Source organism: Podarcis vaucheri (genome assembly GCF_965113315.1).
Source record: "Podarcis vaucheri genome assembly, chromosome: 12".
Taxonomy (NCBI): Eukaryota; Metazoa; Chordata; class Lepidosauria; order Squamata; family Lacertidae; genus Podarcis; species Podarcis vaucheri.
In genome coordinates this window covers 5,507,770-5,531,180 of record NC_138750.1, presented here as the reverse complement: position 1 = coordinate 5,531,180, position 23,411 = coordinate 5,507,770, and the positions used below count along the sequence as shown (strand labels likewise).

The 23,411-nt window shown below is 41.8% G+C and overlaps 1 protein-coding gene across 1 annotated transcript in view; it reads left to right on the top strand.

The window, feature by feature from the left end:
- The window catches only part of VOPP1 (VOPP1 WW domain binding protein), a 43,725-nt gene that overhangs the window by 16,311 nt on the left and 4,003 nt on the right, over positions 1 to 23,411 (top strand). The window contains exons 2-4 of the mRNA XM_082192938.1: positions 16,680 to 16,738; positions 20,762 to 20,839; positions 22,678 to 22,814. Of these exons, the coding sequence (XP_082049064.1) occupies positions 16,680 to 16,738; positions 20,762 to 20,839; positions 22,678 to 22,814 (274 nt within the window). The remainder of the gene's footprint in view (positions 1 to 16,679; positions 16,739 to 20,761; positions 20,840 to 22,677; positions 22,815 to 23,411) is intronic.

The window sequence follows — 23,411 nt, the reverse complement described above, 5'->3', positions numbered from 1 at the left end:
GCTCTAGTGAAGTCTTTCATGTGCAGACAGCTTGCAGGATGTGTTCAAGGCAGAGGACATGATATGGACCAGATAGGGTGAGTCTCATGCAAGGGTACATCTCAGAGGGGAGTCTGGGCCACTCTCTCAGTTTATGGGCCTTGCCTTGGGAGGGGCCTCAAAACCTTTGATAATGGACTTACTAATTTTAAATAAATTTGTATACTGTCCTTCATCTGCAGGTCTCAGGGTGATTCACAAGATAAGAACACAAAATACATAAGAAAAACAAGAACAAAAACCAATAACCCCCCACCCCTCAAGAACTCATTTAAAAGGCCATAGATTGTTTAATCAGCTGAAGGCCCTGGTTATAGAGAAATGTTTTTGGCTGGTGCCTAAAGATATGCAATGAAGGTGCCAGGTGAGCCTCTCGGGGGAGAACATTCCACAAGCAGGGAGCCACTGCAGAAAAGGCCCCTTCTCATAGAATCATAGAATCATAGAATCATAGAGTTGGAAGAGACCACAAGGGCCATCGAGTCCAACCCCCTGCCAAGCAGGAAACACCATCAGAGCACTCCTGACATATGGTTGTCAAGCCTCTGCTTAAAGACCTCCAAAGTAGGAGACTCCACCATGGTTGCCACCCTCCAGGCCTCTCACGGGGGAGGCCCACAAAGAAGGGACTCAGGTGGTCAGGTGATCCTTGGCTCCAGGGCATATTCTGGCCACAGCGAAAATTCTGAAGTGCATGTGTTAATCAAGTTAATCAAGTTCCTAGTTCACAATATCTAATTGCTAGAATGCAGTTCCAACTTTTAGTGGTGTCAAGATTTATTAATGCATATTACTTTTAGCACCCTGCTATACTCATCAGCAGACTGGCTAAATAAAATAATTCATTACACTCCATGCCCAAATGTGAAGCTTGTTCTTGTCGAAATTCTAGACCCTTTCCCCCAGTTTCTTTCTCACTTCATTTGCCCTTGGTTATCTGTATAGGCCATGGGATGCTGTCTGACTGTTGGGACTATTGGGAGGCAGGGAGACAGAAGACCAAGGGGGGAGGGGAGCAGAATCATGTGCCCTGGAAGAGGGCATGGCTGGCTGGCTGGCTGGAAGAGAGGAAAGGCGCACTCCACACTGGCATTTTGTTGCAAGTCTCATTTGTGTTTCTGTTGCTCAAGTCCCCTTAGTCTTAGTTTCATTTAGTAGTTCATAGAAGATACTATTTGGCCCCAGAGCTCCTTTGTATTGTATAAGGATGTGTATCTCATTTGCATGTCTGGCAAGGAAAATAATGGTGTATTTAAAACCTGTTCCTTTACCTGAGATGCCTATGCTTATTTGGTTGTTGAACTGCAGAAATGAAAATGCCCTCTATCTAAATGTCATCTATCTAAATAAGCATCACAGATGCATGGCAGAACACAGTAGCATTGATAAAGGCAAAATATTGTAGTCACAGTGGTGCAGTTTCATTATCTGGCTCTTGCTAATTGTTTCTCATTGTGAAGCTCAGTTTCAACATTTTGCAGAAAATGTAATAATAGATCCAATAAAACTTTCCCTCTTTGCCTTTTGGATTACATGTTGGGACTAGTAGAGAAAATACTAATGAGAGTTCTGTCTGATTTTGGGGAGACTGAAGTATAAAACTGCCATTGTTTTATACATTGTTTTATAGAGCGATGTAACCAACTCCTGTCTCAGTGTAAACACTGACAGAGACAACAGAGAAAGGAAGATGGAAGAATATATGCAAATACAGTTACAAATCTTCAGACCAGATTCTGCAGGGAAGAGAGCTAAGGCCTTATGGCAAAGGATTTGCAGAAAAGGTGGGTTTTGAGGAGGGATTCAAAGACAGAGAATGAGGTGATTCCATGCCTCATAGGTGTTCTGTGGAAGCAGGAAGTTAAAACAGAATTCCCCCCTCTTCAAGCTGGCGTAGTTTTCAACATAGTGCCAAGCTCCATTTCTGCCACTGTGGAACTGAGACAAGTAATATACAAGTCTGAGGTGACACAAATCATGGCTTTCCATCAGTATTTTTCCAGATCAAAAGCCACATCCTTTATTGAAGACTCAGACTGTACATTTAGTAGAGTGGCACAGTTATTTTAAACAACCGTCCCTCCCTCGTTGTATTTAATGTTGTGTAAGGAGATTTGCACGGTACAGATTATGTAAAACAGAGATTATGTAACAAAAGTGCTTCTGTAAATCTGTTCCCTGCAGAGGCTTGAGAATGGGTGGGTGAGAATGTTTCCCTGAGCGCAGTGTGACAAACCCAGTATGTATACAGTTGGGAGGTCAGATTAATGAGCAATATAAACTGTGTCCAAATAAGGAAGATTTAACTTCAGTGCTTTGCTAAAGTGCCAAACATTCCAGGATGTGGAAGATGCCAGTTTGGTTTGGCGTAGCTATATATCTGCAAGACTGTGTTTAGCTGGTATAGCTGAAAAATGGCCGTACCCATTAGACACTGCTTGTTTTCTTAATTAGATCAAGTGCCAGCATTTACTTGACAGGTGCTAGCCACGTGGCCATTTGCAGGTGTAGCATGCCCAGTCTCCTAGCCAACAGGAGATCGGTAGCACACTGTAACTTTCTCATTTTCCTCTTCCTCTCTCATAAGCAAATTTCCTCTGTCTCTTCCATGTTTTGCTTTAGCCCTAGTGCATAGTGTATTATTAGGGACATGGTGGCGTTGTGGTCTAAACCACTGAGCCTCTTGGGGCTTGCTGTTCAGAAGGTCGCCAGTTTGAATCCCCGTGACAGGGTGAGCTCCTGTTGCTCTGTCCAGCTCCTGCCAACCTAGCAGTTCAAAAGCATACCAGTGCAAGTAGTTAAATAGGTACTGCTGCAGCACTCTGGCTTCCATTGCGCCAGAAGCAGTTTAGTCATGCTGTCCACATGACCCGGAAAGCTCTCTGTGGACAAACGCCAGCTCCCTTGGCCTGAATTGAGGTGAGCGCTGCATCCCATAGTCACCTTTAGCTGGACTTAACCATCCAGGGGGTTGTATAGTGTTTTATTTATTTATTTATTTATTCATTCATTCATTCTACTGTAAGTCTCTCTCAGGGCCACATTTATATGTTATTTCATGGCAGGACCACATTGCTGCACTAACCCCATAGAAACATTTGTGTTACAATTTTATCTCTTGCCAGTATTAATCAGTGTTTTCTCTTAAGCGGATTTGTGGTTGTGCTCATGTTACCGCACCATACGTCTCTATTTCTTAGCCCCCCCCTCACCCCCCAACTTTTTTTTCTCTGTCTGTACCACAGTGGGTTTTGAGTGTACTCCTGGATGCTGCCCTGAACCTGGATGCTGCCCTGAACCTGGGTTCCCAGGCTTTGGTGGTGGCCAGGAGTGTGTTTGTACCATTATGTCTCGTGCACCAACAGCACCCTTGAGGTGGTGGATCTGGCCACAGAGAGGCATGCCTTTGTTACATCCTGATTGGACTACTGATACAAGCTCCACATGGGGCGGTCTTTGAAAAATGTTCAGAAGCTTCAGAGGTTCCAAAATGCTGCAGTCATACCCTTGACTGGTAGGGCTTGGCAACACCAGTTTGTAGACCACATCATGAGAACTGTTTCAAAATAATTGAGCTGGCAATGTATTGCGAAGCACAGCCTTTAAAAAATCCAGGGGGCAGTGTAATTGTGCAGGAATCGTAGCTGGCTGCTTCTTCCTTCTCTCTGTCTAGGGAGGAGCGGAAGGAGTTCGCTCTTTGAACGCAAGGGCTCGCCTTCCTTTGAGAGGAGGAATCCACTGCCCAGACAGCACATACCTATTAAGCTCCTTGACTGCTCCTTCGCCCAGTCTCCCCCTCCCACCAGCATGAACGCCAAACACAGCTCCTTAGCCCAATCTCTACCCCCCACTACATAGTTCCATGTAGTATCCTGGGTGTTAAAATCCTTGGATGAGGTCCATCAAAATGGGAGTCATGGTTGGTGGTGACATGAGAGAGAGCCTTTTCTGTGGAATTTCCTCCCATGAGAGGCTAGACTGGCTCCCTCTTTGCTGTCCTTCTACCGGCAGGCTAAGGCTTTCCTATTCAAGTTACAGGTACGGCGTGTTGGTCTGCCGTAGTCAAAACAAAATAATAAAATTCCTTCCAGTAGCACCTTAGAGACCAACTAAGTTTGTTATTGGTATGAGCTTTCATGTACATGCGCACTTCTACTGGAAGGAATTTTTTTATTTTGCTTTCCTATTCAGATAGGCCCTTGAAAACTAAGGTGCAAACAATGCTGGCCGCTGGGCTGCTGCCAGGGCAAACTACACTTTAATGCTAGTTTTAAATGCATTTCGGTTTATTTTAACTACTCCTTTTAGCTAGTTTGTTTTTATTACTTTGTATTTTATAATTATGTGTTTGAATGTTGAATCCCAGTGTGGTAAGAATTTACCTCTACATCACCTGTTCTTGCTGACGTGAGGGAACATTGTTAAATTAAAACATGGAACCAGGAGAAAAATAGCAAGCTTAGTGGTCCAAGGACCAAGTTAATTAACACTACTGTGTAGTAGGACAGCCCAGCTTAATGTGGTTGCCTGAACAAACCTCCAATTAGGAAGGACTGTCCAGAAGAGATAGGTAAAACGTACAGTGGTGCCTCGCAAGACGAAATTAATTCATTCCGCAAGTTTTATCGTCTTGCAATTTTTTTCATCTTGCGAAGCATGGTGTCGGGAAAGTTTTGGAAAAGCTTCAAAAATCACCAAAGTCTTTAAAAACCTCAAAAAAGGCTACCGCACCGCGTTCTATGAGTTGCTCCTCGAAGTCAAGTCGCAACTGTATTAACGGTGTTAAGAAAAAGGAAACAAACTTGCAAGACGTTTCCATCTTGTGAAGCAAGCCCATAGGGAAAATCGTCTTGCGAAGCAGCTCAAAAAACAAAAAACCCTTTCGTCTAGCGAGTTTTTTGTCTTGCGAGGCATTCGTCTTGCGAGGTACCACTGTAAAGGCAAAGGACCCCTGGACAGTTAACTCCAGTCGAAATCAACTATGGGGTGTGGCGTTCATCTCCGCTTTCAGGTTGAGGGAGCCAGCATTTGTCTGTACATCTTTCCGGTTCTTGTGGCCAGCATGACTAAACTGCTTCTGGTGCAACAGGACACCATGACAGAAGCCAGAGCGCATGGAAATGCTGTTTACCTTCCCACTGCTGTAGTTCCTATTGATCTGCTCATACTGGTATGCTTTAAGAATTTGACTGGAGCTAACCGTCCAGGGGTCCTTTACTTTTTTTTTAACCTTTATATATAACACTGTACATAAAGAGCCATAAAATATCTTAAACATCCTTCTACATACATCAATAAAGGTTACAAATCATGGGATGTATACATGCATGGCTCCATACTGATATCAACTTTCCATATTTACATTGGGGTGCCCCAAGCCATTTGGTTTTAACTATCACACTAGTTGCCTTGGCAACCAGACCTTCATTGAGAATGGAAGAGGGTCTCCCACCACCTCTTTCTAGGCCTCAGATAGCTTCAAGGAGAAATGCTGGTTGTCACCCAGATGCTAATCCAACAAATAACTTTTAGCAAAGCATCATTTGCCCCTCCAGGGTCAGATAAGGCAAGAAGGCTGGTATGCAATGTTTATACAGAAATACACAGTATAGGAGGAAGGCATGAAGGTTACAAAATGCAGGCACACAGGAATCATTCATTGATGCATTCTACCTAAAAGGTTAAATGCAATAAATACTGAAACCATTAAGCAATATCAAAATCTAGATCTAAGGCCGGATCAACTACCGTATTTTTCGCTCTATAACACGCACCAGACCATAACACGCATGTAGTTTTTAGAGGAGGAAAACAAGAAAAAAATATTCTAAACGAAATAGTGGATATATGATTTTTGTGGTTCATGCTGTGGCCACAGACATGTGATCTGACAGTGAGTTTGGAGTAGCCCAATGCAAAAATCCTGAGGATCCATGTGGATCCATGCTTTGTAACCACGGAGGAGGGAAGGAAGGAGAACCATGGATCCTCTGCTCACGACTGCAGCAGATCCCCCCGGCCACCTGCAGGCATTCGCTCCATAACACGCACAGACATTTCCCCTTACTTTCTAGGAGGAAAAAAGTGAGTGTTATGGTGCAAAAAATACGGTATATCATCACCAGTTTGGGAGAAAGGCAAGTTTATATAAATGCATAATAACAAATGTGTTAAATGACTCGGGACTGCAATACCTCAAGGACCTTCTGTCGCCATATGAACCAACTCAGATTCTGCAATCAACGTCTAAGGTCCTTCTTCGTATGCCAGCGCAAGGAGAGGTCTGGCAGGTGGAAACACGAGAACAGGCCTTTTCTGTAGTGGCTCCCAGTTTGTGGAATGGTCTTCCTAGGGAGGGAATTTTTCATTGATCATTTCAACTAATTCATTGACATCAAGGAGGTGAGATTTAATCCTTACCTCTTAGTCACAATTCTGCTAAACTAGCCCCTCCCCGTGTCATAGTTAGCACCGATGGGAACATTTTTTTAAAAATAGAAATTGCAGCAAAGGGCAATTTTCAGTACAATTGTGACTGGGACAGTAAAGTTAAATCTCCGCTCGGCATCTGCCGTGGTCCTAATAAAAATAATGCCCTCTGTACCAAAATGTAAACCATGTAGATATTTATGTTTTATTAAAGTAATAAATAAGCAGTATTAAAAAATAAAAAAATAAAAACATGAACATGTTCAGATTCATCAGGTATTTACGCTGGACCATTTCACTCCTCCTGACCTTTGATATGTTCTATCTATAGAAAATGGTTCTATTTAAGCACATAAAGCTTATTAAGATAAGATAAACCAATAATAAAGATGTTTCTGTGTTAATGAAGCGATAACTAAGCAGTGTTGCACCTGGAGAAAATTATGCTAGCTAAACCCGCTTCTAGCCAAGGTGACAAACTCTGGTTTGGAGCTAACCGAGAACATTGTCAGAACCAAAATTCACACAATGGGAATTAATAGAGCATGAACATGTAGGGTGCTCCTGATTTCTTGTCTATACCTGGTTTTACATCTGCATTGACTCCACAGGCTTTCCCTAGCACTAAAATTTATTAAAACCGGACTTAAGGTTATATTATGAAGCTGCAGCTTTCTGTTGGATGAAGGACTGGTTACTCTTAGAGAACACTGATGTCCTAGATCTGGAAGGGTTTAATAATGCTTTTGGATGGCATGCATATCTGTGGTACGACAAGGTAAAGGTTCACAAAATGTTCAAAAACCATATTGTCAGAAAAGTAATATTTATTGTCTGGACAAAATACAAAGACTTATTAGAAAATAAGACCCCAAGATGGTTATCACCAATGGAGGCTAAGGCCCGAAAAAGACTCAGTATGGAAGCCGGTTGGCCGAAATATTGGGAAATAATAGAAAAAATTGGAGATAATTGGAGGTTGCAGAGCTTGGAGAAATTACAGAATAAGGTGCGAGACTGGTTACATTACGCTCAAATTCAAGAGGTTTTCAAACTGGATAAAAAAATAGGTTTCCAGGTGGAGAAATCGAAACTAGAGACAGAATTGCTTGAACCAAAGACTAAAGTACTTTCGAGAATGTATAACTTGCTGCTTAAATGGAACACTCAGGATGAGACAGTCAAATCAGCCATGATAAAATGGGCTCAGGATATTGGGTATAACATCATGTTTGAGGACTGGGAAAGGTTATGGACCACCGGAATGAAATTCACGGCATGCAATGCCCTGAAGGAAAATATTATGAAAATGATATATAGGTGGTACATGACCCCAGTCAAGCTTGCAAAAATATATCACCTGTCTGATAACAAATGTTGGAAATGTAAGGAGGCTGAAGGGACATTCTTTCACCTCTGGTGGACTTGTCCAAGAGTGAGGGCCTTCTGGGAAATGATTTACAATGAGTTAAAAAGGGTATTTAAGCACAGTGGTGCCTCGCAAGACGAAATTAATTCGTTCCGCAAGTCTCTTTGTCTTGCGAGTTTTTCGTCTTGCGATGCACGGTTTCCCATAGGAATGCATTGAAAATCAATTAATGCGCTCCTAGGGAAACCGCCTTCAGACCAGGTCCGGGGACAGTCTGTCCCCGGACCTCTTCTGAAGGCTGGGGGGGGGACCAAGGGCTTTTCTTCCCACCCCCAGCATTTAAAAAAACCCCGGGACAGCGGAGGACTTCTCCCCCCCGTCCGGCTTCGGAGCAGCGCTCCGTAGTCCGGCGGCGGGGGCAGGTGTTCCCGCCCCCCCGCCCGGCTTTGGAGCAGCGCTCCGGAGTCCGGCGGCGGGGGCAGGTGTTCCCTCCCCCCCCCGCCCGGCTTCGGAGCATCGTTCTGAAGCCCGGCGGTGGCGGGAGGAGGCGTTCCCGCCCCACCGCCCGGCTTCGGAGGAGGTCCGAGGACAGTGGGGAAGACGCGCTGCGCTTCCCCACTGTCCCGGATATTTCCCTATGGGCTGTCGTCTTACGAAGCAAGCCCATAGGGAAATTCGTCTTGCGAAGCGCCTCCAAAACGGAAAACCCTTTCGTCTAGCGGGTTTTCCGTCTTGCGAGGCATTCGTCTTGCGAGGTACCACTGTATATCTTTCCCAAGAAACCAGAGGCCTTCCTCTTGGGCATTGTCGGCCAGAAAGTGTTAAAGAAGGATAGAACTTTTTTTTATGTATGCAGCTACAGCAGCAAGAATACTCATCGCAAAATATTGGAAGACAAAAGATTTACCCACACTGGAAGAGTGGCAGACGCAATTGATGGACTACATGGAACTGGCTGAAATGACTGGCAGAATCCGAGATTTGGGAGAAGAAACAACGGAAGAGGACTGGAAAAAATTTAAGGACTATTTACAAAAATACTATAAGTTGTATGAATATTAAGAATTTGCACGATTTGGAAATTTTAGCTTCAGCAATTAGATTTGGTGAAACAGGAAGCTAAGTTATAAGTAAGAAAAGGTTGAAATTTAAAGTAATATTATGTTTAATTTAAGGTACAAGTAATTGATAAAAAGTATTTTAAATCCAGAAATATAATATCTGAAAGGTATAAAATAAGACATGAAACAAGGTAATAATTTGCTGATATTTTTATTGTAAAGAATGCAGGGTGAGGGAGATGTGGGGAAGTCCAGTTGGTTGTATAAAAAAGCTTTGGAAAGTTGGATTTTTTCTTTCTTCTTTCTTCTTTTCTCTTATTTCTTTCTTATACTTCTTATATCTCTGACTTTGTATCTGAAAAATGTAATAAAAAATATTTAAAAAAATATTAAAACTGGTTCTTGATGCCATGCAAATAAAATAAAATAGATGGTGAGTCTTATCCTCTTGCCTGTGAATCTTTGTAAATGCAGTACATAGTAATTAGAGTGATAGCTGTAATTATGTTGTCAAGTATGCATTTTTCCCATAGCAGCAATGAAATTGATATAATAGAAGCTGTATTTTACAACATGAGGTGGGCACAGATTCTGTTCTGAGACACACCCAAGTGCATAGGGGTCATTCTGTTGCTCGTGTTGGGAAGCCTTTCCCATTGAAATGAGGGTCAGACCGTCCATATTTCCCCACCCAACCCCCACTCCTGATTTTAGTTGAATGGAAATCTCACTATTTTTTCATTTTGTAATGTTTTTATGCATTACAGAGCCTTTAAGAAAAACTGTTACAATTGCTCCCGAGTCCCCCCACAATTCATGCTTCTATATATTTTGGAACGTGATTTTTCTTTCTGTCCTTTTTTGTTCTCTATACGTTTGGATGCCTCTCAAGGTATTGGCACCAAACTTGGCATAAAGTTTCGGGGGTGGTGGTGGCGTTCTTCGTTGATGTTTGGATATCAGTCACCATTTTGAATCTTGCCTTTTAAGATATTGTCATGAAACTTGACGTAAGGATTCCCAAGGTGGGCAACAATCTTCATTGCTTATTGAACACTTGGTTATTGAACTTGCTTGAACTTGAACTTGCTTATTGAACACTTGCTTATTGAACATTTTTTTTTGCACGGTTTGGCCACTTCATGAGATATTGTTGCCAAATTTCCTTCCTAATTTCACCATCTGCAAGTAGGGTGGAGAATATTTGGGTGGGCCTTTTTGCTCAAATCCTATAGAAAATGGTCTATTTGGGTTAAGACAGTGATAAAATGTTTGGTTAGAGATCTACCCCATCCTCTATCCCAAAATATAGTTAATATAGTGCAATGATGGAATGAATATTAAAACATGTTTATGTCTGAAATATAGATGTTCTCTTTGGTTTTAGTCTAGTCCTAGGCAACAAGATTGGTTCCCAACAAGCATGAGATCTCTAGATGTGGAAATATGGTTTGGAGTAATGTTCATAGTGTGTATGCATTTCTTAGTTAGTAATTTTAGTTTGTATTGTATGTAAACATAGAACAGTGCTTAATGCTGGGTCCCAAAATAAAGTCCAGCTAGTTCAGTATTGTATTCGCTGATTGACAGTAGCTCTCTAGCACTTCCTAGTACTACCTGTGAACTCCAGGGATTGAGGCCAGGAACTTTTTGCGTGCAAAGTGTGTGCTCTACCACATCTTTGCAAACTGGGAGCTCTGCTGAAAGGCAGTACATCCATCATTTAAATTAACAAATAAGATGCCATTGGGCTACAGTGCCCTTGAAAGTAGTTTGTAAACTAAAGTCAGTACAAAATATAGCAGCTAGATTACTAACTGGGCCAGGACGTATAGAATGCACCTCACCAATTTTAAAACTACACTGTCTCCTCATTTGTTTCTTAGTCCAAATTTTGGTCTTAACCTTAAAATTCCTAAATGTCTTGGGAACAGACTACCTTAAGAGTAGAACCCATGAGTAGCTCTACAATTTCTAGACTAATTCCAGGAAGCCTGGAAGTCATGCCCTCTGACCTGGAAGTATTGTCCTCTGTTCAAAGTGTGTATGGATGCCAAGCTATTGTACTGAAAGCAGGTTTTAGCTTCAAACTCTGTTCGAATTGTGGCTCCCATTACATTCTGAACTTTCTGTAGTGTGTTTTAAGGAGTGAAGATTGAGACCTAATTCCAGAATCTGGCTGCATTAACTAGTTTAGAAATGTGGATTACTACATTGCTTTAAAAAGGGGGATGAGTAGATTTGGCAATGTGGAATGATAAAGGCTGGTCACACACAAACCTCTTTCACTGTCATATGAACATGGGATGCAGACTGTATTCAAGTCTTTAATGGAAAATGCATGACAGACTCATCAGCTGTGCTGATAAGAAGCATGCTTTGTTCACAAGATGCTGAATGTGGTCTAATCCCTGTCTCTCTGTTTCCTTTCTTTGCTCATTGCCCTGCATTTACAGTAACCTATTGAGAGCCTTGGAACTAGTTTAAAGGTCTCATGGGCAGCGCAGTGCTCCATGCTGTGGATGCTGCTGTGTTAGAACAAATGTTCCTTGGTCTTAGCTTTGTGGGTGGAATAATAAGCACATTAAACAACTGCAAGTGGAGGAATGGAGAGCATTTAGCCTAATGGCAAGAACATTGAAAGGGATAGGCTGAGAACTAGGAAGATGTATTGTTTGTGTTTTGCCTTCAGGACTTGACTGTTGCAATATGCACTCTTGCAGAACGAAACTTCCTGCCTCTTGATCAGGGGAACACAGAGCATCAGTGCTCCAGCATCTGTGTTGGCTCTCTGCAGCATTCAAGGCAGCATCATTCAAAACTCTGGTTTTAATCTCTGAAGCTCTAAGTAGTTGGCAGAACCACAAGCAACTGGGTTTGTTCCCTGGAAAGGCCCCAACTAGGGTGCCCAAGATATTTTAAACTTTAAATCCCTTCTTTTGAATTGATGCAAGGAATCCTACCATAAAAATTTATGTGGTTTAGATTTTGTCCCCCTGGGTGAGAGCCCATGCTAGCTAGCCCTAGAACAATTCTTCTGTACAGCTTCCTTGCATGATAATCTGGATCACTAAGGCAGAGCTGGAGAGCATGGGCTATAGTGCAGGAAATTTTGTTTGGAATCCACTTCTTCCAGCTTCCAGTTTAAGTAAAAAATAGCTAATTCAATTAGAAATGTTTCCCAAAAAACATGTTCTTTGAGCAAATACTCACTTTTTCTAAGCATTGTAGCTTAGATAGGAAGACCATGTTGAGTGTCTTCGGAGATTATTCAGACAGGAGTGAACTGGAGGGCTTAGAAATCACAAGTGATCAGTGCTGAAGGATGCAGTTTTATTGCCCTGTATATATGCTTGTGCTTCTCTATGACTAAGCAAAAACAAAATACATTATATGCAAGAAGCGCATAATTGCATGATTGCCATCAGTTTGGATTGTCTTAGTGGAGAAATTTTATTTATTATTATTATTCATAGTAGTAGTAGTACAGCATAATGCACATGGCCTTGCCTTAAATATATAGTTGCAGGTAGGTAGCCATGTTGGTCTGCTGTAGTCGAAACAAAATAAAATAAATAAAATAAAATAATAAATAAAATATTTCCAGTAACACCTTAGAGACCAACTAAGTTAGTTATTGTTATGAGCACACAAGCTCATACCAATAACTAACTTAGTTAGTCTCTAAGGTGCTACTGCAAGGAATTTTTTAATTTAATTTTATTTATTTTATTTTGTTTCAACTTCAATATATAGTTGCGCAGCACCCCAGTCTCCAAGCTGTGTGGGATTCCAAGGGTTCCAGGTACTTGCCCAGGGTCTGAGTTTGCTTTTGGAAATAAGGCACAGCAGAGACTGTGGTGTCTTTATGATATATGTTTTATTCACACATATATACAACCTGAGCATACAATGGGGGGGGGCTCACATTGCTGCAGCCTTGGATTCAAATAGTCGGCCCACATTGTGCTTGTCTGGCACACAGGAGTTAGAAAGGGTCTCCAGGAATTAGAAGCAAGGTCCAGGCTCCCCACAGACTTGTAACAATCTCATATGTCCTTTGCCCTTCTACCCGTTATTTGTCAAGCTTTCTGTGATTTTTGTCTTTTTCTTGCAAGGGCAAAAGCATTGCCTGTCAGCACTTTGAAGCTGCAAAGGGGCTTGTGATTTCATAACTGGCGTTCCGGAATAAACACTCTAGAAAAACCTCCTGAGATAAACATTTTCTCTTTGTCCCTGAAAGAAGTATTGAGCAAGTATGGCTAATGCTGGGGATAATATACAATGCTAAGAGCAAGAGGGGGGAAAGATACTATAGAACACACAATCACATCAGGGTTTCCCCCCTTTCTCCCATGGAAGGGGGGGGGAGAGGAAATAGAACATGAATGGGACAAAGTCTTTGAAGTCCTCTACTCAGGCTTTTCTGATTCCTTAAGAAACATCAAAGAAATCTTTCCACTGCCACCCCACTTAACCTTTTGGGGATTGTGACCCCACAGCTAGCACTCAGTGTCTTGTGGCTTTTCAGCTGATGCTTTCAGCTCCGTTGTTCTACTGCAAAAGGTCAGAGAATCAGAGAGAATATCAAGAGACATATCAGTGTATTTGAGGGCAGTTTTCTTTTTTCTTTTGGTTTCTCCTTTGTGTACTATAAAGGGTAATCCTTGAGGACTTAGATGAAATGCTGAAGGACAGTCCATGCTTGTTCTTGTGGTATTGTAGGGAAAAAATATCTGTGATATTTAGGCAAGCATATAAGCTAAATTGTGTGCGTGTTTACATGAACTGAATATTGTAAATTTAGTTACTTTACAAGTACAGGCAGTGACCATATTAGGCATGTCCAGTTGATCTCTGGTCACTGATGTGTGGGTCCTTTTGGATCTGGAAGAGGGTGGAATGGGGTTGGGCACACTTATATGCGGGGACTGGGAATGGAACCCGTCTATATTGTTTTTCTTTCGAAAAGGAACCCCCCAGGTCTACTTCAGAAATGATCCATAGTAATCAGATTAATTTGTTCTACATCTGCTGAATATCTGAAAATTGGTCTGAGCTGTAGGTTCAGCCTTGGTGTGTGTTGGTAACTTAATTGCCAGATGCCAGAACCCAGTGAGCTGTGTGGTGTTCCTCAAAGTTACATGCCAGTTTTAGTTGATAATCTATTAATTGTGTTTGCAAACCTTAATTGGTTTAATTAAAACTAGTTGAGCTTTTTGAATGTCTGTGGTAGCCTTGGGAAAGGAGCAGGGGAGAGAATATGTCAGTCCTGACTCCATATAAGGTAAAAGGTACCCCTGCCCGTACGGGCCAGTCGTGTCTGACTCTGGGGTTGCACACCCATCTCACTTAGGAGGGCGGGGGCCAGTGCTGTCCGGAGACACTTCCGGGTCACGTGGCCAGCGTGACGAAGCTGCTCCGGCGAACCGGCACCAGCGCAGCACACGGAAACACCGTTTACCTTCCCGCTATAAAGCGGTACCTATTTATCTACTTGCACTTAAGAGTGCTTTAGAACTGCTAGGTGGGCAGGAGCTGGGACCAAACGATGGGAGCTCACCCCGCCACAGGGATTCGAACCGCCGACCATACGATCGGCAAGTCCTAGGTGCTGAGGTTTTACCCACAGCGCCACCCGCGTCCCTTGACTCCATATAAACTCATCCCTAAATTCTCATATTTTTCAGTAGTGGTTCTTTTGTGCCAGATTCAAAACTTGGAAGCTTTGATGGTTCTGCTATGGGTATGGAATGTATCACAACAGTGGTATGAATATGTAGTCCCTGCTCTCTGTGATCTTTTGTAGCTATCTGGTGTACCTGAAATATTCAGTTAAAGTATATTATTGGTAGTTCTTAAATATATATTTTTAGCTTTATTTTAGTAAATAAAGTGGAGGAATTTGCCGCACCATTGTCTATACTAGTGTTAGAAGCTCAGATATATAAGCTACATGCCAGATGACTCCTTCAACCAGGTTGCAGTCACCAAAACGGAATGTCTAGTACTCTTTGCAATACCAAGTTCACATTTTATTAGAGCTATTTGATGTGATCAGAATTTGGGCTTATCTCATTTAATATTATTACTCTTCTTCTGTCTGTATTTAATATTCACATGGTAGATAGATTGCATGAGTTGACTGCCATAAGCACACCTCAGCAGCATTGTTGCAGTGAACCAAGTGAGGGAATTCATGGGGCCAAATATCTGGACAACTGGTTCACATGGTTAGTTCACCACAAGCATGAACAGGTGAAATGAATCTTCATAAATTGATCACGAAGCTTTATTTATGCATAAGTGAATTAGGCCTAATCCCTAACAAGTCACATAATCAATGAGTATCAGATCTAGTGGTAGCCACTAGTGGTTGCAAAGTTAAGCAATTTGAACATCACCAGGATTGACTATTTTAATATGTAAATAATGATACACAGCATTTATATGTGCTTTTGGTGCTTAGCATATGCTAGATTAGTAATCCTAACAACATGCTGTGAGATGTCAGAATTCTTATCCCCTGTTGGAGATGGACAGTGAGACTGAGAGCATACTGATTTCTTGTAGGTTGGGGGTGGGAATCCTGTATATTTCCAGATGTTGTTGGACTACAACTCCCATCTCTCAGACCTTTCAAAACAAGCAATCAGCCAAGGCTGGCAAGATTTCTTTGTGCTCTGTGCTGCTGTCCAGGGTCCTGATTGCTTCGCTATCTCATCATTTCAAAGTCCCTGTGCTGACCCAGAAGAAATAGACTTAATTGGGTGGGAAGCAGCCATTGACACAATTTTTGTGTGTGCAAGTCAGCTGTTGCATCAGTTGTGTGTGAAGGCACAGCATGGTGGTCCATTCTAGGAGAAACAACAATGGGAGTGCAACGGTCCCTTATAGGCCCTCTAGCCACTTAAAAGTAAATTGTGAGTTGTCTTTGTTTACAGCAGACATGTTTCCCTTAAACTGAAGCTGAAGCAAACTGTGTTTCTTCCCACTTTTATTCATTTTTGCATATCTGCTGATTGCCTTAGATATTACCTATTCACAATGCAATTTTTTTTAGCTTAGCTTGGTAAATATGAATACCTTTTCTTTCTGGAAGAGTGAGAAATGCATTATGCTCAATCATATCCCCATTGCTTTAGGTCAAAAATGTATTCACCATCTGCTATGTGATAACATAGAGCAGTGCTTTTAATCTCTGTTATTTAAATAGGTCTAATAGAACAGGGTATTTTGACAGGAGCAGATTGTCACATAGGCAATCAAGATGCCTCTGCTGTAATTCCCTCTCCTCTGCAACAGTTAGAACCATGTTTTCCTCTTATTTATTGATTACACTTGTCAATATCCTTCCAGGATACAACTCCTTCTAAGACTGCTTCTAACAACAGGAGCAGGAAAGCACTTGCAGCAGAGAGTCAATGGGCCTTTCCCAGCCGACATATTCTTCCTTGCAGAGATCCCCAAGTCATTTTGGACTCCCCCTTCCGGAGAATCAGCCTCTGCAACTGGAAGAACCTTGGGGTGGGGTGGGGTGAGGATTTGCAAGGTTGAGTCAGCATGTCTAGGAGGGATGAAGCACCCAGCCCCTGCAAACCCCATCATGGCATTTGCCTTAGCTCTCACTTTGCTTCTAGTTATCCTAAATATATTCATTTGTGAACTGAAGCCATCTTTTCTGTTAAAACTTCTTGTAGATACAGTTGTTAAATGCTGTGTATAACTCGCAGGTTCTGCTTTAAATGATGAACAATGTCCTCTTTTCCCTTTCTTTTCAGTATTCAGAGGCCAAAAAGCAGTGCTGGTACTTTGAAGGGGTGTATCCTACATATTATATGTAAGTGAGCCTCCTTTTCTCTCTGTGTTCATCTGTGGATGTGTGTGTCTGTGTGCTCACAATGTTGGGAGATAGATTTAAGCCATGGGTAGGCAAACTAAGGCCTGGGGGCTGGATCTGGCCCAATCGCCTTCTAAATCCAGCCCACGGATGGTCCAGGATTCAGCGTGTTTTTACATGAGTAGAATGTGTCCTTTTATTTAAAATGCGTCTCTGGGTTATTTGTGGGGCCTGCCTGGTGTTTTTACAAGAATAGAATGTGTGCTTTTATTTAAAATGCATCTCTTGCGGGGCATAGGAAGTTGTTCAATTCCCCCCCCCTCAAAATATAGTCCGGCCCCCCACAAGGTCTGAGGGACAGTGGACTGGCCCCCTGCTGAAAAAGTTTGCTGACCCCTGTTAAGCTCTTTATATCAGCACTTATTCTAGAGCAGTCATTCCCAATTAGCTAATTACTGAGGACCCCCTATTTTTCAAAAGCCAAACCATGGACCCCTTACTTTTGATATTTTTGATAACTGTATGGTAGTTACCTATGCAAAGCAATTTTTTGAAGAAAATGTGGGGTGGCCCCTAAGAAGCAAAGGTGTACTAAAAAAAAAACCCAGCCAGACCATAAAATTTGTGATATTACCAGAAATTTCCTATTCCCAGCCAGGAGGAAAACACTGTCTCCATTGCTCCATACAACTGAATAATAAAAAAGCAATTGCGCTCCTAACTTGCAAGTGTTCCATATGCAGAAGACTTTTTATATGAGAGTGTTCAAACATGCTATTCCTTACCTGTAATCTGAGATGGTACATTTTAGCAAAACTTTGCAGAAGCTTCTGCTAACTGAAGAATCTTCAAGACAGAGGTGAAGGCTTGGTCAGGGCTTGATAAAGTATTGGTGACGACTGAGTAGAAAACAACTGGGATTTCATCATGTTGGTAGTAGTAGTAGTATTAATAGTAGTATATTTTTTTTTATTTAGGCCCAAATTTCATCCCTGGCTTAAAGAGATTAATTAGTTTTTATTCTTGCTGATTATCCAATTGGAGCAACCAATTTTTTAATTTATTAGGATTCTACCATACATATGTTTCCTCCCATCCCAAAATGTAGCCACATACCTGTAGCTTCCCACAGAAAACAAGAAAGCAACATCTGCACAGGCTGCCCTTTGCACTAAATGGGCCTGGGCGATGTATTGTAAGTAAGCATGCCATCCATAAACTAGGTCAAATCCTTCAAGATCCAAAATAGTTGGATTTTTCAGCTCCACCCAGCACAAACACGCTGCCTCATAATACATTTTCAATTCTGGAAGAGCAAACCCTCCTTTACTCTTTGCATCAATTAGAATTTTACATTTAATCTGGGGCTTTTTCCCTTGCCAGATGAAGTCAGTTATAGCCTTTCTCCATTGCTGGAAGCAATCAGTACCATTTATCACAGGTAACGCTTGAAACAAAAATATCATTTTTGGTAAATATTCATTTTGATTGCCAATATTCTTCCAGGCAGCAAAAGCTTCATCAAGTTCCATAAGTCAGTATTATTTTACTGTAATTATCGTGAAATAAGTTCAAATTTCTAGGCACCAGCCAAAGTCCCAAATATTTGACTTTCTTTTCTGCTTTAAATCCAGAAATCTTTTCCAAATTCTATTTTGCCTACTTCCCCAGATTTTTAATTATCATTTTGGTATTTTCTTTATTGGTGTACAAACCAGCCAGGCTGCCAAACACTTTTGGGCCTCCAGGACCTTGGGAACACTTTCAAGAGGAGATCTGGTCTTGTTCTGTTGTGTTAGCATCTAATCTATAAACACTGGGTGAATGAGCTGTCATAATGAAGATTTCCCTCTCACTTTTGTGCTTCTGTTATGTCTAACCAGTGACATATTGAGATCTGATATTCTCCAATTCATTAAACACATTGTATGCTTGGTCATTGTTCAAAGCCTGTTACTGTATACAAAGAAAAACGAGGTGTTCTTAACATGTCCCCCCCCCCTGCAAGTCCATGTGGGAGAGGGAGACATCCCAAGCCTCTGTAGTCCTAATGCATCTTTTCTTGGCTTTGTATTATTTTATTTATGTTCATACTCGAATAGTATCTGCAGGTTTCTTTGTGTTGCTTTCTGAGAACTCTGTATTCCATGAACAGATGCTTTTTAAACTCGCATAGTGTCAGGGACTCTGGGGCTTGAACTGGCAGCTTATGAACAGGCTGGGATCCAGTCTAGTGTGGCACTGTGTCCTAAGGCTTCAGAACTCACATCAAGAACAGAAGGGGTTCCTGTGGTTGAAAGAAAATACTAAACTTCTGGATTGACCATAGCCTGATTATACTTGCATACAGAACCAGATCTTTGTGTGCATTTGTTTGTTTATTTTCTGTAATAATATCCCTGCAATGCTCACACAGTAATATGGTTTAAACATTGCTGAAACATTCATTGTTCTCCATCTGTTCCAGTTATTTGTAGGACTAGAAAGTCTTAATGCCATTCCACAAATTGTGTGGCAGCGCACCAGCATTCACAATGAAGAATTTGCTCATGGCAAGGAGATGCAGCCAATGTTGGCTTTCAAATTTGTGTACCTGTATGATACATGTCTTTCTAAACGTGCTTCTTTTGTACCATATATGCTTGCAGTGTGAAGCAGGCCTCTGCATCTGACTTTAAGTGATGTAAATTGGTCTTGCAAAACACTTCATAACCACAGGTCAGACCTTAATTCTTAGCACTCTCTTCCCACAAATTAAAATACATTTGAACTCATTACTAAAGTTGCTCTTGAACATTGTAGTAGAAAGGTAGGATAGAAATGTGAAAAATAAAGTACTAATTCAAAGAAATATTTTATTTCAGATATAACTTTTGGATTTCTTTTCCAGCTCAGCATTATTTTGTTTTTCTCCTGAGTCCTCAGGATGACACCACTTCAGTGCTGCACAGCTTCCCTTTTCACTTACCTTGTTTTCTTTCCTGTTTCTTTGATTTCCCGCCAGAGAAAGTCTTGCTTATGTTAATCTCTTCTTTTACTGCATTTGATTCATGGACATTTCCTAGCTGCCTTCAATCCTGTTAAAAGGCAGGATATGTTAAACAACCAGCACTGAAGTTTCTTTTTACTTTGACTCCTGGTGAAGAGCTTTGTGAAAATGGGTCCAGTGATCTGTCAGCCATGACTGAGTTCAGCCATCTTTAAATTTTGTGGATTTCCAGTTTTATTTGCTGTTTGGCAGTATATCAAATTAAATAAGGTTTTTCATGCAGGCATTTTGTGACTAGCTGGTATAGTCATTTATAGTACAGTCCGTTAAAATACGTTACAATATACAACTGAATTTTTGCATATTATTAATATTGATCTGATTTTGTTAATATTTCCCTTAGTTGTTGTTTCTGGTGTTTTTCACCTTTCAGAGTCTATACCTTTTCATTTTTCTTTTGGTTGACCTGTATTCGCATACAAGTATTGATGCTGCACTCGTGTGTCAGAACCACCCCAGAGTTACCTCCTGTTTTAGAAACTACGTATAGGAAATTAATTCAAAGCTGTGGGTGTATTTCTTTTTATCTCCTGGAGAATCCCAAGTGGAACACCATGAATATGATTGAAATAAAAATCAGTTGCATCCAGAGCTGAGGACTTCTCTGTATTAGTGACTACAATTGTAGGGCATTAGCGATGTTGGCTTCTTTACAGGCGCAAATTAGCATTGCTCTCGAGTCTCAAGGGAGCGTCCCAGCCCAGCTGTGTCTTGTGCAACCATAGCAACACGGTACAGCTACGGTACAGCCTCCAGATGTATAATGTCACAAATGACATTCTTAGATCTCTCTGCAATGGAATTGTTGCATCTTCCACGTCTGTTCTTCAGCTAATGTGTTGACAGCTAAAACCATGAGGCTTGACAGAATCTTAGCCCACTGAGGTTTTCCTTTCCTGTCAATGCCTTATTCTGCCAGGCTGCTTCTTTGCTTTGCAATCTCCAAATGGCCTCTTCTTTTTATTCTTATGCAGATGCCGCTCCTATGAAGACTGCTGTGGTTCAAGATGCTGCATAAGGACTTTGTCTATCCAGCGACTATGGTATTTTTGGTAAGGCAATGATAGCTATTGATAAGTTTAGGGTTGCATCTTCTAATTGGATTCTCTAAGGCATGGGTAGGCAAACTAAGGCCCGGGGGCCAGATCCAGCCTGCAGACGGTCTGGGAATCAGCGTGTTTTTACATGAGTAGAATGTGTCCTTTTATTTAAAATGCATCTCTGGGTTATTTGTGGGCAGAGGAATTCATTCTTTTCCCCTAAAAAAAAAAATTGTTCGCCCCCCCCACAAGGTTTGAGGGACAGTGGACTGGCCCCCTGCTGAAAAAGTTTGCTGACCCCTGTTCTAGGGCTATATCTACACTACGAATTTATATCAGTTTTAATTTGAATGTAACAATAATTGGGTTCCCCTTGAGAATCCTGGGAACTGAGGTTCAGGGCAAGTGTGGTGGGTCTCTCTGCTGGAGATCCTCAGCAATTACTTTTATCTATAAGCTGCCTTGTGTCCCTGTCAGGGGGAAAGCAAGGTATAAACTAACTAACTAACTAACTAACTACTACTACTGCTAGTAATAATAATAACACTTGATGAGGAAAAGTATTGTAGAATGAATAGACTGATTTATTATTTGAACATATCGTGCACAGGGATGTTTTTGCCAGTCACAGCTAGACAGGAAATAATTAATCTTTTCCTCCCCAGCTGTGGCTCCACACCACCATTACCTAAAGTAGGTGATCTAAGGTTTCTTTCAGACCCATGTGATCTAGGGGTGTTTTTGATGTAAGTGATCATCATGGGTGGGGGGAGTTACCTGTTTCTCTTCCCAGGTGTGACCCCCCCAAAAAAAATCACTCCCTATTCTTCAGGTAAAGGTAAAAGGTAAAGGGACCCCTGACCATTAGGTCCAGTCATGACCGACTCTGGGGTTGCGGTGCTCATCTCGCTTTACTGGCCGAGGGAGCCGGCGTACAGCTTCCGGGTCATGTGGCCAGCATGACTAAGCTGCTTCTGGCGAACCAGAGCAGCGCACGGAAACGCCGTTTACCTTCCCGCCGGAGCAGTACCTATTTATCTACTTGCACTTTGAGGTGCTTTCGAACTGCTAGGTTGGCAGGAGCTGGGACCGAACAACGGGAGCTCACCCCGTCGTGGGGATTCGAACCGCCGACCTTCTGATCGGCAAGTCCTAGGCTCTGTGGTTTAACCCCAACACCACCCGCATCCCTCGTTCACCCGCGTTCTTCAGGTAGCCTTGAAAAAAAGCCTTCTGTTGGCCACAAAATATTTCTGGGCCCAATTCAGGGTGCTCACATCAGTGTTTAAAGCCCTACATAGACTGCTTGCTTCCCTACAGACCCTATTGGGTGTCAAGCTTGGCAGAGAGGGACCTCTTAATAGTTCTGCCACCCTAGGAAGTTGCGGGAGGGCCTTCTCTGTGGTGGTCCCTAGGTGGTGGAAGACCCCTCCCCCCCCCACGGAGATGCATCTATCAACTCCACTATACCATTTTCAGTGAATGCTGAAGATGCCCCTCTTTACCCTGACCTTTGACACATGAGAGGTATATTTTTTAGGACCCACCTTCTTTCTGTGATTGTAAGTTGATTTAGTTTGTTTTTAATGCTGTGTTTTCATTGCCATAATCTACCCTGAGACTTTAGGATGAGGGGTGGGGAAATAATAATAATAATAATAATAATAATAATAATAATAATAATAATAATAATAATAATGAAGAAGAAGAAGAAGAAGAAATAATAATAAAAAATAAAAATAAATAAAAAACTTGGATCTGCAATTAACTACTGAGTAAATGTTTAGGGTTTTTACAAATTGCGCAAACTCTGGTTAAATTTGTTCCTTCTCTCCTTCCCCTTTGCTCAGGTTCCTTCTGATGATGGGAGTTTTGTTCTGTTGTGGAGCGGGGTTTTTTATCCGAAGGCGGATGTATCCTCCACCGCTGGTTGATGAAACAACATACAACGTGTCGTATACCCGGCCACCTAACCCCTCTGCAGCAGGTCAGAAATTGCATCCTGCTACTAGTACTGCTATGTGAGACAATAATTATTGGCCACAGACTACTGTTGTTATTGATCTGAGGATAATATAACCAGATGCTTAGCATGCAAGCATTTATCTAGGCAGACCAGTGAGTAACTTATTCTATAGCCATTGCTGAATGCTGAAAACCAGGAAGTCGGCAGTATGTTTTTGGCCAAGTGATCACTTTAAACCGCATTATACTTTATAATTATCTCCTGCTGGTTTTTCTCTTTCCCTGTGCCCGCTGCTTCCTGTGACAGGAAATATGGAAGAGAACAGCAAGTACTGAACTGTTCCTATGTAACGATTAGAATGAATAGAAATTATTAAGTGGCCCCAAAACATCCTTATTGCTGGATGACGTTAAATTTGGGAAATGACAGAAATGAATTGCATCAGGAGTAAAGATGTACAAGCTCCCCACCCCATCTTTGGCTTGAGTGATCCAGGGTGGGGGGTTTCAAGAATGCCCTCCAAGGATAGGACTGGGGAGGTGAATAGCAAGCTTAGTATTTGCACTGGGGTAGGGAGGGGGAAGCTCTGTGGGTTTACTGGGGGGGAATACCAAGGGG